The sequence below is a fragment of the Morchella importuna genome, assembly GCF_003444635.1.
Source record: "Morchella importuna strain M04M26 chromosome Unknown Morimp01GS023, whole genome shotgun sequence".
In the NCBI taxonomy this organism is placed as follows: Eukaryota; Fungi; Ascomycota; class Pezizomycetes; order Pezizales; family Morchellaceae; genus Morchella; species Morchella importuna.
Window position 1 is genome coordinate 284,854 of NW_025763420.1, and position 12,241 is coordinate 297,094.

At 49.5% G+C, this 12,241-nt stretch overlaps 4 protein-coding genes across 4 annotated transcripts; 1 reads left to right on the forward strand and 3 right to left on the reverse strand.

Annotated features, from left to right (window-relative positions):
- Positions 1-2,098: 2,098 nt before the first annotated feature.
- On the reverse strand, positions 2,099-2,866 carry LAJ45_07290 (uncharacterized protein; the record flags this gene model as incomplete). The annotated part of the gene is made up of 1 exon (XM_046116848.1): positions 2,099-2,866. One exon carries the CDS (start codon positions 2,864-2,866, stop codon positions 2,099-2,101), a length of 768 nt encoding a protein of 255 aa, XP_045969883.1.
- A 2,704-nt stretch (positions 2,867-5,570) lies between these two features.
- Positions 5,571-8,029, reverse strand: LAJ45_07291 (uncharacterized protein; the record flags this gene model as incomplete). The annotated part of the gene is made up of 7 exons (XM_046116849.1): positions 5,571-5,890; positions 5,958-6,549; positions 6,625-6,733; positions 6,786-6,885; positions 6,992-7,270; positions 7,362-7,766; positions 7,846-8,029. 7 exons carry the CDS (start codon positions 8,027-8,029, stop codon positions 5,571-5,573), a joined length of 1,989 nt encoding a protein of 662 aa, XP_045969884.1.
- Positions 8,030-8,233: 204 nt separating this feature from the next.
- LAJ45_07292 (uncharacterized protein) lies at positions 8,234-9,884 on the forward strand (the record flags this gene model as incomplete). Its single annotated transcript, XM_046116850.1, has 2 exons — positions 8,234-9,126; positions 9,209-9,884. 2 exons carry the CDS (start codon positions 8,234-8,236, stop codon positions 9,882-9,884), a joined length of 1,569 nt encoding a protein of 522 aa, XP_045969885.1.
- Positions 9,885-11,251: 1,367 nt separating this feature from the next.
- On the reverse strand, positions 11,252-12,058 carry LAJ45_07293 (uncharacterized protein; the record flags this gene model as incomplete). Its single annotated transcript, XM_046116851.1, has 4 exons — positions 11,252-11,587; positions 11,669-11,760; positions 11,854-11,949; positions 12,031-12,058. 4 exons carry the CDS (start codon positions 12,056-12,058, stop codon positions 11,252-11,254), a joined length of 552 nt encoding a protein of 183 aa, XP_045969886.1.
- Positions 12,059-12,241: the final 183 nt, after the last annotated feature.

Here is a 12,241-nt window from a genome sequence, read left to right on the forward strand (position 1 = left end):
CTGACATTACTTTTCCTACCAAGTTTTCCTTTCAGTTCATGCACGGCTTATCACTATAGCTTAATCTTGATTAATTCTTTTCATCACGAACTCTCAAAAAAAAGGTGATAGACCTCTCTGCTCGGTGGTTGGTTACCATATTAGCTATTGCAACTAGCCAGCCAGTGATATCCATGCAACTCCAAACTTGGAACACCACCTTGATGATATTACGATATACTAACCTATCAACTTTACTATAAGAATATTCGTACATGTAATTTGACGAGACTCGACGGTTTGTAGCTATCTCTGAGCTGGCTGTGACTGTTCTGGCGGGGAACTTGAGCTGACATATCGTGCTTGACAACGTCATTAACGATATTTTTGATGGGTAAAGTCGCTGGATGTAATTGTGTTATTGACAGTAAACTTTACCTTCATTTTATGCGTTCGGGACATAATCATCACTGATCACTTGGGGAATGAGAGCGATTATAGGCTTTGATGACTTAAGGAGAGAAGATAAAGGGTTTAATCTGTTGACTTAATCCATGTTGGGGTGTATGTATCTACATGTAGCTGCAGGTACATACATGTACTTACATTTAAGTACATGCTTATATATACGTTGTTGTGTAGACTCAATTGGACAGAGTGTCTAAAAAAATCAAGAGTACCAATACAACGCATCCAGGCTGTCATCGACTCTATAATATCGACATCTCTAACCTCCACGCATCCATCTCTATATCATGTAGATATAGCAAATTATCTCGTCATCATCATCAAGGATACCGTTTCATATCCTATTACTATAGCATCACATTTCATATATGCAAGGTAGTGACCAGGGTTAAGATACGTATCCTCCCTGTCGAAACAACAGCGCAGCCAATAAAGAACTGCTGGTATGATATTTATCCACTATCTACAACTTATAGGCGCTCCAACACGCGCCCCCGCGCTTCCCATATACGCCTGTATTCTGGTCAAATGTGCATGTGGCTGAAAATCAATTGACCCAGGTACTAGGTATCACCTCACAAGGTCATGGTGATGCTTGCCCGAGGCAGGTCATGCCCTGGATTGGTGGGGTGATTTTCTACAAGGCCATATGAAAATATGTGCGCGCTCATTCCTGAAAGCACGATATGACAATTAATTTGGTGGCCTGGCGGTGTTAACCAAATGCACTCATATTATAGTGCAGATCGAAACATCCTCGGCATGCGTAAGCAGCGCACTACGGACTCCTTGCATATGTTTATAGAGGCCTGTTTACTAACCTCTTCCGGATTTGTTATTGGCTGCAGAAGGAAAAGTTTTGCAATGATCCCCAGCCACGAACTCGCAGTGTTTCTGTCTCTGTTTTCTTCACGATAGATTTCGGCTGCACACACCATGGATGAATAATGGCATCATCTAATAAACACCCCACGCCACAGAAGAAAATATTCGGTTTAGATACGTATTGGCCTTGGGCTGAAAGTGCATCGTGAGGTGGCACTCCGATCATCGCTGGTCTTAGAGCTTTTTGTAATTGGCCTCGTACCAAACTTTCTACGATTGACTAATTAAGAGAGATATTGTGCATATTATGATATGCGAAAAGTCACCTAGTGCCTCTAAATGGGAAGTTCACCGGGCCAGGTCAGGCCAGGTTTATGTTCTCGTATTGATACCCATATTCATATATTATGATATAAGTATGGAGATCGCGAGAGTCACGCCATAGTTTATACTACACGCGATCATTTGTACCCAGAATCAAATTGAACATAAAAAAAAAAAAAAAAAAGAGATCGAGAGTCGGTGAATACCTAGTTTACCTTACGTAATTTATCATAAGAGTTTGGTCTAGGAGCGCCTCCTCCTACGGCGAGTTAGGCGACGACGAAGTATGCTTTTTTATATATTCTTGATTTTTTTTTTTCCTAGCCGATTTTGACTTGCTCAATCAATCGATTTGCTTTTACTGCGGGTAACTAGTAACGTTCCCAAGATCTCTCCGTCCAGTTTAAAAATGCACGTCAGTTTGACATCTCTCCCCCCCAGCCCCTTGAAACAAGCTGAAACCACGGGGCACATCACGGCCTGTCACTCGCGGTCTTGCCAATCAGTACCAATTCTCTTTCTCTTCTTCCTCCAGCCCAAACCTCTTCTTCCATCTCTGCAGCGGTGGCAGTCCCTCCAGCGCCAGATCCTCATCCCAGTCATCGGGGCGTGTACCGAGCCTCCGGTGCTGCTTTACGCGTTCCAGGGCACTCTCGCACGCGACCTGGTGCGCGACAGCGGCTTCGTGAATGCGGTGACGGTTGAAAAACCTATCGTTCGAGATCTCGATCAGCGCGGCGTCCATGGCCGATATAGGCTCCGCGCCGGGGCCAGAGCCGGAGTCCGTGAACGGCCGAATGGGAGATGAGTGTGAGCGCATGTATGTACCAGTACTGCGAGTCCTTCTGGATCTGCATATGGCTGGTGTCGCGGGATCGGGAGCGGCAGGGGATATTGCGCGAGGTGACGTAGTGACAGCTATATAAGCTATATGTTCATCCGAATTGCTGGGTTCGAATTCCTCTTCAACTTTTGCTCGCTTAGTGGGGGGTATTTCTCCGAGCGCCCCCGCGGCCATGTTCTCCTCTGCTGTTACGTCGGTGATTGTAGCTGCAGATTTTGGAACGGCTACTGCTTCTCCAGCCCCGGACCGAAACCCAGGACTAGTTCCAGCCTCAACCACTGCTGGCGATGGAAGTGTAGGGTCAGCAATATTATGATCAGTGCCAGCGCCATCCACCAGGCCCATAGGCGAAGGCGGTGGGCTGAACCCCCTTGTCCTGTATCTCGTCCTCACGAAGAGTACCTTCCTCCGACCTCGTGCGCTCATTGTCTCCGTATTCGTAGCTGTTCCAAGATTTTTGTTTGTGGCGTAGAGTGTGTTGTACGTAGCCAGAGAGAGAAGAGAGATTAGAGAGGGAGAGCTCTGTTTGTAACTTATAGCGTACACAAAACTTGGTTTCAAAATATCGGGGCGATGAGCGTTTGAAGATTGTTTGCTTTCAAAAAACTCCAAAAAGAGCATTTTGAGATTAGTCAGCGTGTATCGAGTGATAGTACATGACTTACAGTTCTGGTTGTGTGACATGACGTCATGTCACGGTTTCCGTTTCTTTCGTTTGCTACATGTGATTAGAACAAACGCTTCCAGGGTATAGTTTTATTAGAGTCAATAGATATATGCCCACTTAGCAGGGAGTATTTTTCTAAATTTGCTAACTACCCCCGACCAATTCCGAGAACTGACGACTTGTGGGTCCTGGCCGAAACGTCACAAGCTAATGCACTATTAATTTAGGGCCCGTTCGGACAACCTTAGATTATTTCTTCGGGTTATTGGACAGACTGGATTATCAGGTAGCGGAAGTGATAATCATAATACTCATAATAAGTGGATAATCTACATGTCCGGATAACGTTAGCTCTCAGGATATCTGTGTTGTGTGGGAATAATTACCTCCAAAGGTGATTGTTTTCTTGGCGGATTATTAGGATAATCAGGAGTTCCGAATGTTGGATTATTCAATTGCACGAACAGCATAGATTATTGTGATAATCCAAAAGTCGATAATCCGTCAGATTATCGCCAATAATCTAGATTATTGGGTTGTCCGAACGGGCCCTTAATTCACGAAATTTCTTAGTTAATAAAATGGAGTTAATTGGCTGCGCGAGTCGAACAGAAGCTAGAATTTTGTCCAACTTGTCAGACTTTCTGTTGAGCTGGTGCAGCTAAAACTCTCTAACTTGGCATGCTGTTGATATTTGATTCGATTTTGCAAATTTGGCCACAGATCGATCATAAAGGGAACTGCCAACTTTGCCTCTCGCACTGCACCGTTGTCAATTAGTAAAACTGACACTTGGAAAAGACTTTCTAGCATTGACAACCTGTCATCAGGCACATCAGAACAGCAAACGGTATAAAATTGTGGCTAGATCATGGCGACAGTGTGTCATTACACCATTGCATATAAAAGAGGGGGAAGTGGCTCGGCTTCGATCCGAGACTCCTCTCCTTCCCTCACCTTCCACTATGTACTCATTCTCTATCTTCCCCTCATCAGTCAGAATGCATAGCGGCCTATTACACAACGCGTGTCAGAGATTCCGCACAGACAAGCGTCGGCGCCTCACCATAATCAAGTGCCTTCCCCGTTAAATACGAGCCCATCCATATGACTGTGTCATTGCCTAGGCCTGAGGACTTCATACATCAATCAACCAACCGATCTGTCTCACTCTCTCGGCATTAACGGAATCGGGCAGCCCGAACACAACTGGAAGCCAATCAGCAGGTGCGAGCCTGGTGATAGGATGGACAGAAGCGAGTGGTTGGTAATAAGCCTACTACTGGAGAGCTGTGTGCACTCCGTTTCCCTGCTCAGTGAGATATTCCCTACAGCTATCGGGGGGATTATTGTGGAAAACAGGGATCCGGGATCAACGATCACGCTGAGAACAGGTCGATTCTCCAACGCAATAATTCCACACACAGCTACGTAAATGCTGGCTGCCGAATCTGCAACCAAGAAATACTTCTGCATGTGAAGCCTCGCCCGCTGACCACGAGCAAGAAAACAGATTGCATGACAAGACTTGCTGTAAGGACTGTAAGGATGCTCTTTCTATCAAGGTTGAAACTTCGGTCACTAATATTTAGTTTTCATTCACTGGCTAAGTCACAAGCCTAATCGAACGCACCCGCCACCACCAAAACCACCAAGCGGACGCCCAATTTCCACTATTGGCAGGAGAAGACCCCCGCCAGCCGGGATAACGGAGCAAAAGCCCAGGCCATTCCCGCGTAGGCCCGCCCCGAGTGTTAGCGCCCGGACACGCCCGGACACGCCTCGGTTCCCAATACTGGCCCTTGCAATTCCATTATATTTGTTTACTTCATTTGGGTGGTTGGTGGCGATATACATGTGTGGATCAGGAGATCGCGGGTAATCTCGGGTGGGCCGAGTGATGGATTATGATGTTAATTATGGCGCGTGGTGGAAGTGGGGTTTCTTTTATGGCTGGTAGTAAGGTCCAGCATACAATCGCCCGAATATCTCCATGGGAGATATCGAGGCTTACAGAGATGATGAGGGTGCTGGTCTACTTTACCAAAACCTATCGGTCTAGGGCTAAAAGGTTCCATCACACCACTACCGACAGCCGACAGCCGCCTCCTATTACACTCGGCGCGGTTTCGGTTTTACTACTATGAAGAGCATACATCGTCTATGATCTATAAGTAAGCAGTGAGTACATTTAGTTCATGGATTATCACTCGGTATTGGCTAGCCCCTTTTTGGGATGCTTTGGTTGACTGCGACTTGTATATGGTTTGGAAATGGTTTGGATATGGATGGCGAGAGGTTGGGGATGGGGGTGGCGACTGAAATATCTACGGGGGGGGAGAATGTATGGGGTACATGTGCAAGATGCTCATCAGCAACTATCAGTAGCCGTCCCAGAGAGTCTAACTACCTCTACTCTACCTAATCTAAAGCGTCGAAAAGAGACGTTGGTAAAAAAGGTATTTACGCCTCCACCAACACCGTCCCCTCCTTCCCCTCGACATAATACCCCACCTCCCTCACCCCATCTTCCAACGCCACCCTTTTCTTCTCCCCGCCCTGTCCCTCCTCCTCGCCATCCACCAAAAGCCACAGCCCCACCCCCAAAGGCTCCACCCCAAACCACCTCGCCACCAACGCCCTCACTGTCGACACCGCCATCCCCCTCGGCACCCCCCTCACCACCTTCTTCTCCCCATTAACAAACTCAACCTTTACCAGCCGCGAGCCCAAACACCGCTTTTCCAGTGCCACAGCGCGATCTATCCGCGGTGCGCCATACACTGCCCTCCCCCTCCTCATCAGCACTCTCTGCACACCAAAAAGCAGCAATGTCAGGGAAGTACTCACGCTCACACAACACCCCCCACCTTCCATGGCTCTTCAGCACCTCCTCTTCTTCACTCTCCCCCACAGCAGCCAGCTCCTTCGCAATGCGGCCCAGGTAGTACATCTCCGCATTCTGGCGCTCTGCCGGTAAGACTCGGGTATGGTTCAGCATCGAGACATGTTCGGGGAGGCGGGCGAGGGTAAGCATGTGTGCCTCCTCGCGGGGGAGGAGGGCGCAGAAGGGGTTGTGGGAGAGGCGGATTGACGTAAGCTGTGGAAAGAGGGCGGGAAGAGCGTCGAGTTGCGGGAAGGTGGGAACGTGGTTGTACGTCAAGTCTAGGTGGGTTAGTGTTTTAAACGCCTGTGTTGGGGGGGCTGTTTCTGAAGCGGGGTCTAGGATGTCGGTGATGAGGTTGTGGGCAAGGATTATGCGTGACAACGCCGGTAGGGATGTGAGTGGGAGCACGGCGGTGAGGGATGTGAAGATGTTGCGCTCGAGGTTGAGGGTTGTAATTGTGGGCGGGAGGGAGATGTCTGCGGGGATGGTGGAGATGCGGTTTAGTGACGACTCGAGCGTCTGGATGTTTGGGAAGTGGGCGAGGATTTGCGTTGTCTGTGGGTTGTAATGATCAGTATGTGGCTTTCGTCCCCCCCGAATAGGCCTGAGTAGGTGGGATGGGTGACTGACCTCGTCCCAGGTGAGATAGGTATTACTGATTTCCAGCGATGTCACACCTTCGAACGGGGATGGCTGGCCGGGCACTCTCTCGACTTCTAGCGACGAGAAGCGGTTTCCACTACTACAGTCAGTAACAAAAGACCAACAACCAAAAACCACAGGAAACACACCTAATCTTCAACGACCTCAAGTGCGGCAGCGCCGCACAGATACTCGCAACCGTCTGCAACTCCTCAAACAAATTCCTACTCAAATCCAGCTCCTCAATCTCTATCTCCCCACCGCATCAGCACCCCCCACTCCCTCTCCCCCCCCCCCCCCAAAAAAAAAAAAAAAAAAAAAAACAAGACCAGAAGAACTAAATCAAAAAACTCACTAGGACAAGTCTCCGTAATCTCCTCGCGCGCATCGGCCCTCGCCAAGCACAGGCCATCCAGGATGACAATCTTGAGCTCCTTCAGCTGCCCCAGCTTCTTCTGTATCTTCTCGAAGCCCACCTCCTCAAACACCTTGTTGGCCGTGAGCGACAGCACCGCATGTGCGTCCGGCGGGTCGTCGGCCGTCGTGTATTTGCGCCGCAGGCCCTCGAGGAAGCTTAGTGTATCGTCCGGCTGGCGGGTCGTGCGGATGAAGGATGCGTTGCCGGGTGCTTTGCCTGTTGGTTGCGTCTCTGTTAGTTAGTTGGTTTGTTGGTTTTGTTGGTGAGTCATGAACTAGCACTCGGAATGGTTTGGGGGGGGATGGACATTCGAAGTACTTCTTCCCGCCGTGCACGCCAGAGTGTTTTCCTTTGCCCTCGACGTCCCATTCGACGCCGAGCCAGGTGCCGGTTGTGCCGTCGACGGGGCCGGAGTAGCGGACGGTGCAGCGGGCGGCGGTGTATGCTTGGCCCGGGGTGAAGGAGAGGCGCTGGTTTATGTGGAATTCTGGCTCCATTTTTTGTTGTGTGTTGGTTTTGAGAGCTTGGGGCTGTTGAGATAGCTGAAGTAGTAGTATAGCTTTGTAGGTACAGTGTGCATGGTGTGTGTTGTAGCTACAGTAGCTGTGTGAGGCCGGGTAACGAGAGTGGGGCATCTGGCTGGGGGAAGAAGAGAGAGATGCCAGCAGATGTATATTACATGTATGTAGCCTGTACGTCGTGGCAGCCGGGTCTGCGTGGGAAATATTAATTAGCAGTGGGAGAATTAGTGGGAGATCGGCAGGTAATTGTAAGAGAACAAGTGAATATACATCTAGAGTTAATAAATAGAAACACAGCTCTCTCCAGCTCCCCACCGCCGACGCATCGACCCGGCCCCCTCCCCGCACCTTGATCTCCCTTCCTTCCTTCCTTCCTTCCATCCCCGAGCGCAGCCCCGGCCCGGCCCCGCTTCTTCTTCTCTTGTTCTCTGCCGGGTAACCGGACCCCACGCATCCCTCGAAACCCTCGGATCCAGACAGAATTGCAACAGATTTTCCGCCCGAAAAAAAAAAAAAAAAAAACTGTCCCCCGCCACCAGCCAGCCAGCTTAATTCCTCCTCCTAACCACCACCACCACACACCCACCACCACCACCACCACCACCGCAACTCACTCACCCACCCCACTCACCGCAACTCACCGCAACTCACCGCCACGATGCAATCTGCCTGCCGGGGAATCATCCGTCTCAATGCTCGGACGGCAGCGACGGCCAGCTCCCGGATCGGCGGGAACCAGCGAATAGCTAGTGCCAGGCTGCTCGCAAACGCAAACACACATCGTGTCTCAGCACTCCCCGTGCACCGACCGATTGTGCTGCGGAGCGAATTCTCGACGCTGGGCGGCCGGTGGGCAGACAAGGACAAGCCGAAAAAGAAGGATGACGACGACGACGACGTAAAGTCTGAGAAGGAGTCCAAGGGCAAAGAATCATCCACCAAGGAGGACAAAGAAGACAAGGAGGACAAGGAGGACAAGGACTCCGACGACAAGAAGAAGGAGAAGAAGGAGGAGGAGGAGGAGGAGGTCCCCCCACCACCTCCTCCACACGGCGACAAGTCGCCCTTCGCCGTCTTCTACGAGACGCTGCAGACCGAGTTCAAAAAGTCGCAGGAGTGGCAAGAGTCAACCAAACAGCTAGGGGAGTCTGCGCAGCAGTTCAGCGAGTCTCCGGCCGTCCAGAAGGCGCGCCAGGCATACGGGAGCACCGCGGAGGTTGCGGGCAAGGTTGGTGAGAAGACGGCAAAGACGCTGGGAAAGACGGCGGTTGCAATTGGGAAGGGTGCGGCGTGGACGTGGGAGACGCCGGTGGTGAAGGCGGGAAGGGCTGCGGCGCGCGCCACGGGAGAGGGTGTGGCGGCGGTGACGAAGCCGGTAAGGGATACCAAGGTCTATAAGGATATCAAGCAGAACGTGGAGGAGGTCATTGATGATGGCGCCAGCTCCCGGTATGGTGGGTACCTGGAGCGTGAGGAGCGTAAGAAGCAGCGTGAGCTGCGGGAACTGAAGGGCGGTGTCAAGAGGGTCGAGAAGATGGAAGAAGACCCCGAGTAAGTACCACCACCAAACCCTCCCTCCCGGGCAGGCAGACAGGCAATCATGGTATTAACCACTCTCCCCCGCGCCCCGCAGAGCCGGCACAAACGTCACTCTCCACAAAGACGCCGCCTGGAAAGAATCCTGGCGCGAGTTCCGCGACAGCAACAAACTGATGCAATCCCTCTTCTCGGTGAAGCGCACGTACGATGAATCCGAGAACCCCGTCATCTCCGTGACCCGCAACATCGCCGACCGCTTCGCCGGCTTCTTTGCCGAAAATGAGACCGCCCAGGTGATCCGCAAGTTCCGTGAAATGGACCCCACCTTCCAGCTCGAGCCCTTCCTGCGCGAGCTGCGCGAGTACATCCTCCCCGAGGTGCTCGACGCCTACGTCAAGGGCGAGACCGAGATCCTCAAGGCCTGGCTCAGCGCCGCGCAGTTCAATGTGTATGCGGCGCTGAATCAGCAGTACACGGTGAATGGGTTGAAGCTGGATGGGAAGGTGCTAGATATCAGGAATGTGGATATCCTCTCTGCACGTATCCTGGACCCCGGAGAGGTGCCAGTGTTTATTGTGTCGTGTAGGACGCAGGAGGTACATGTTTTCCGCGACCTGAAGACGAGCGAGTTGAGGGCCGGCATGGAGGACAAGGTGCAGCAGGTTACCTACGCAATTGGCATCACGAGGATACCGGATGAGGTGGCCAACCCAGAGACCAATGGGTGGAGGCTGATTGAGCTGCAGAAGAGCGCGAGGGACTTTATTTAATCTAATGGCTGTGTGTGCATTTTCTTCCATCTCGCGCAAAAAAGGGTCTTCTTTGTTTAGGGGTTGCCGAAAAGTCCATATCTGTTTGTTTTTTATACTCTGCGGTGAATACTGGGTGGTGACAGTGGGTGGTGAGGGGGTGGTTCTATTTCCTTCTGTGTAAATACTTTCCGGTCTATTGTTTGTTAGATTCCTTATTTTCTTCCAAAATCCTCCTGGTGGCCGGGAGGACTCGCTGCGCTGCATGATGTTTTACGCCAACTCTTCTCCTCTATTAGCCTTTATATACTATTCTTTTCTTTTCTTACTATTTCTTGTATTTTTACCTTAGTGGGGCAGGTGCGAATTGTTGTAAATACTAAGTACTTGTAGTGTTCGACGGACAATTAGAGCAGATCAGATCAGGGCTTTTTGGTTCTGAAGGTACTAGGGCATATCTGTGCGGTGTGATTGCGACAAGCTCAAGTCCAGATCATGGAGGACTAAGTTAAGATCAAGTAGAGTGATGCCTGGTGAATACAAATCTAGTTCCTGAGATGGGGTTTAAGTATGCAGTTGGGACTTTGTTAGTATAATTAGGTCTAGGTAACTGCCCATAATAGCTTATAATACGAGATAGCGGAACGTACACGCAACTGCAATGAATAAATCCCATTAGATAGTTGGGAAGTAATGGCGTTCTTGATCGTGAAGTAGGCACAATAGAGATGTACATGTAGTTACTGGAATTTATCCAAGTCTCGGTCCTTCCTCTCTATTTATTTATAGGCACAGCTTCTAGCTATGTGTTCCTTAACTACTCTGAACTAGTTGTCTTTATACACTATCTTCATCTATAGCTATCGATAATAACAGCTTTCTGCAGTGAGGCGCGGTTGAAGAGTGGCCCCAATTCTTGACGTTAAAAACTAGTATAGTTCTTGTTAACTACAGACTTCATGCGGTTATCCAGAAATAACTTCAGTGCAATTTCTAGAACTTTTGGGAAATAATATCTTCATGGATTCTCACTCGGGACTGGTGATCCCGGTTTTATGAAGACATCCTTGTAATCTACATACCCGCAGTGAAGTTGGTCTGTGTGTAGTTTTCTTTTCACTCTGGACAACGGATTTTAAAGCGAGAAGTACATGTAGTCTGTAATTGAATCCTCATTGATATAAAATCACATAACAATACCAAAGGAACCCCATCATAATCACATAAAGGAAACGAAAACGAAAAAATGAAAAAGGAAACCACCTCATTCAACAAAGGGAATCGTGACACTATAAACAAATCCTTCTCCTACTCTTCCTTCTACTCCTGCTCGTTCAGATATCTCTGTAGCTACTAGCATGAGGCCTGTTCTTCTTCCCCGATCTGAGTCACAGCGACTTCTTCCCGGACTTCTTCTTCTCGGCCTCGACATTCTTAAACGGGAATCCACTCGTCCTCTTATCGGCGCCAGTCTTCCTCGAAATGCGTCCACTAGTGCTTCCAAACAGCAACACCCATGCTCCAAGAGCACTAAACGCCGAGTGCGTAACCATAGCAATGGCGTAAGCAGCAGAGTACCCACTGTCCCATTGTGTGTAACAGTAGAACGCTATGGTGAGATGATACGTTAGTGTTACACACAGTGAGGGCACCGCGTACGGTGCTGTGGGATCCTCCATGTCTGTGCCAGCCGGTTTCGCTACGGCTGTTTCAGAGAAGCTCGACTGGGTGCGCGCATGTCATTAGCAATTTTGGTTTTTGTGGTGGGTCGTTTAAGATCACGTCAGGAGCTATGATGTACTTACAACTAGTGGTACACTCCCGGTTAGGAGAAGGTTTAAAATCGAGAATGCGATCAATGTGAAACCCAATGAGCGCGAGAGATATGCTTCGAGCTCTATTTTTTTTTTTTTGCAACAGTCATTGTATTAGCGACTCATCCGATCGGCCAAGGTAGCAGCAGCAAGCAAGGCTGGGCAAAATAACGTACGTGTGGTTTCCCGAACATCTGGTGAAAGCATGGTGATGATGACCGTAGGTGATGCGATCAGGGGGATTGATTCAAGCATCATCCAGCCTGCCGAGACTGTTGTTTTTTTGGTATCATCAGCATCAAGTTGCACAGAAATTAAAGTCTTGCGATAAACATGTGATGTTTGAAACATACGGTAGTTGAAATAGTAATAAACATCCATTGCGAATATGTGATAACTGATTGTTGTCTGACTGTGCTTTTTTGATGATTATCAAGTCGCAAAATGAGGATTCTCTTCACAAGGCGTAAAATTTGTTCGAACTGTAATTGATTTGTTCAGGAAGGGGGATCAGGCAAAGATAAAGAAGTTGAGGAGGAAGGATGATATGCTGGAAGTAGCGCC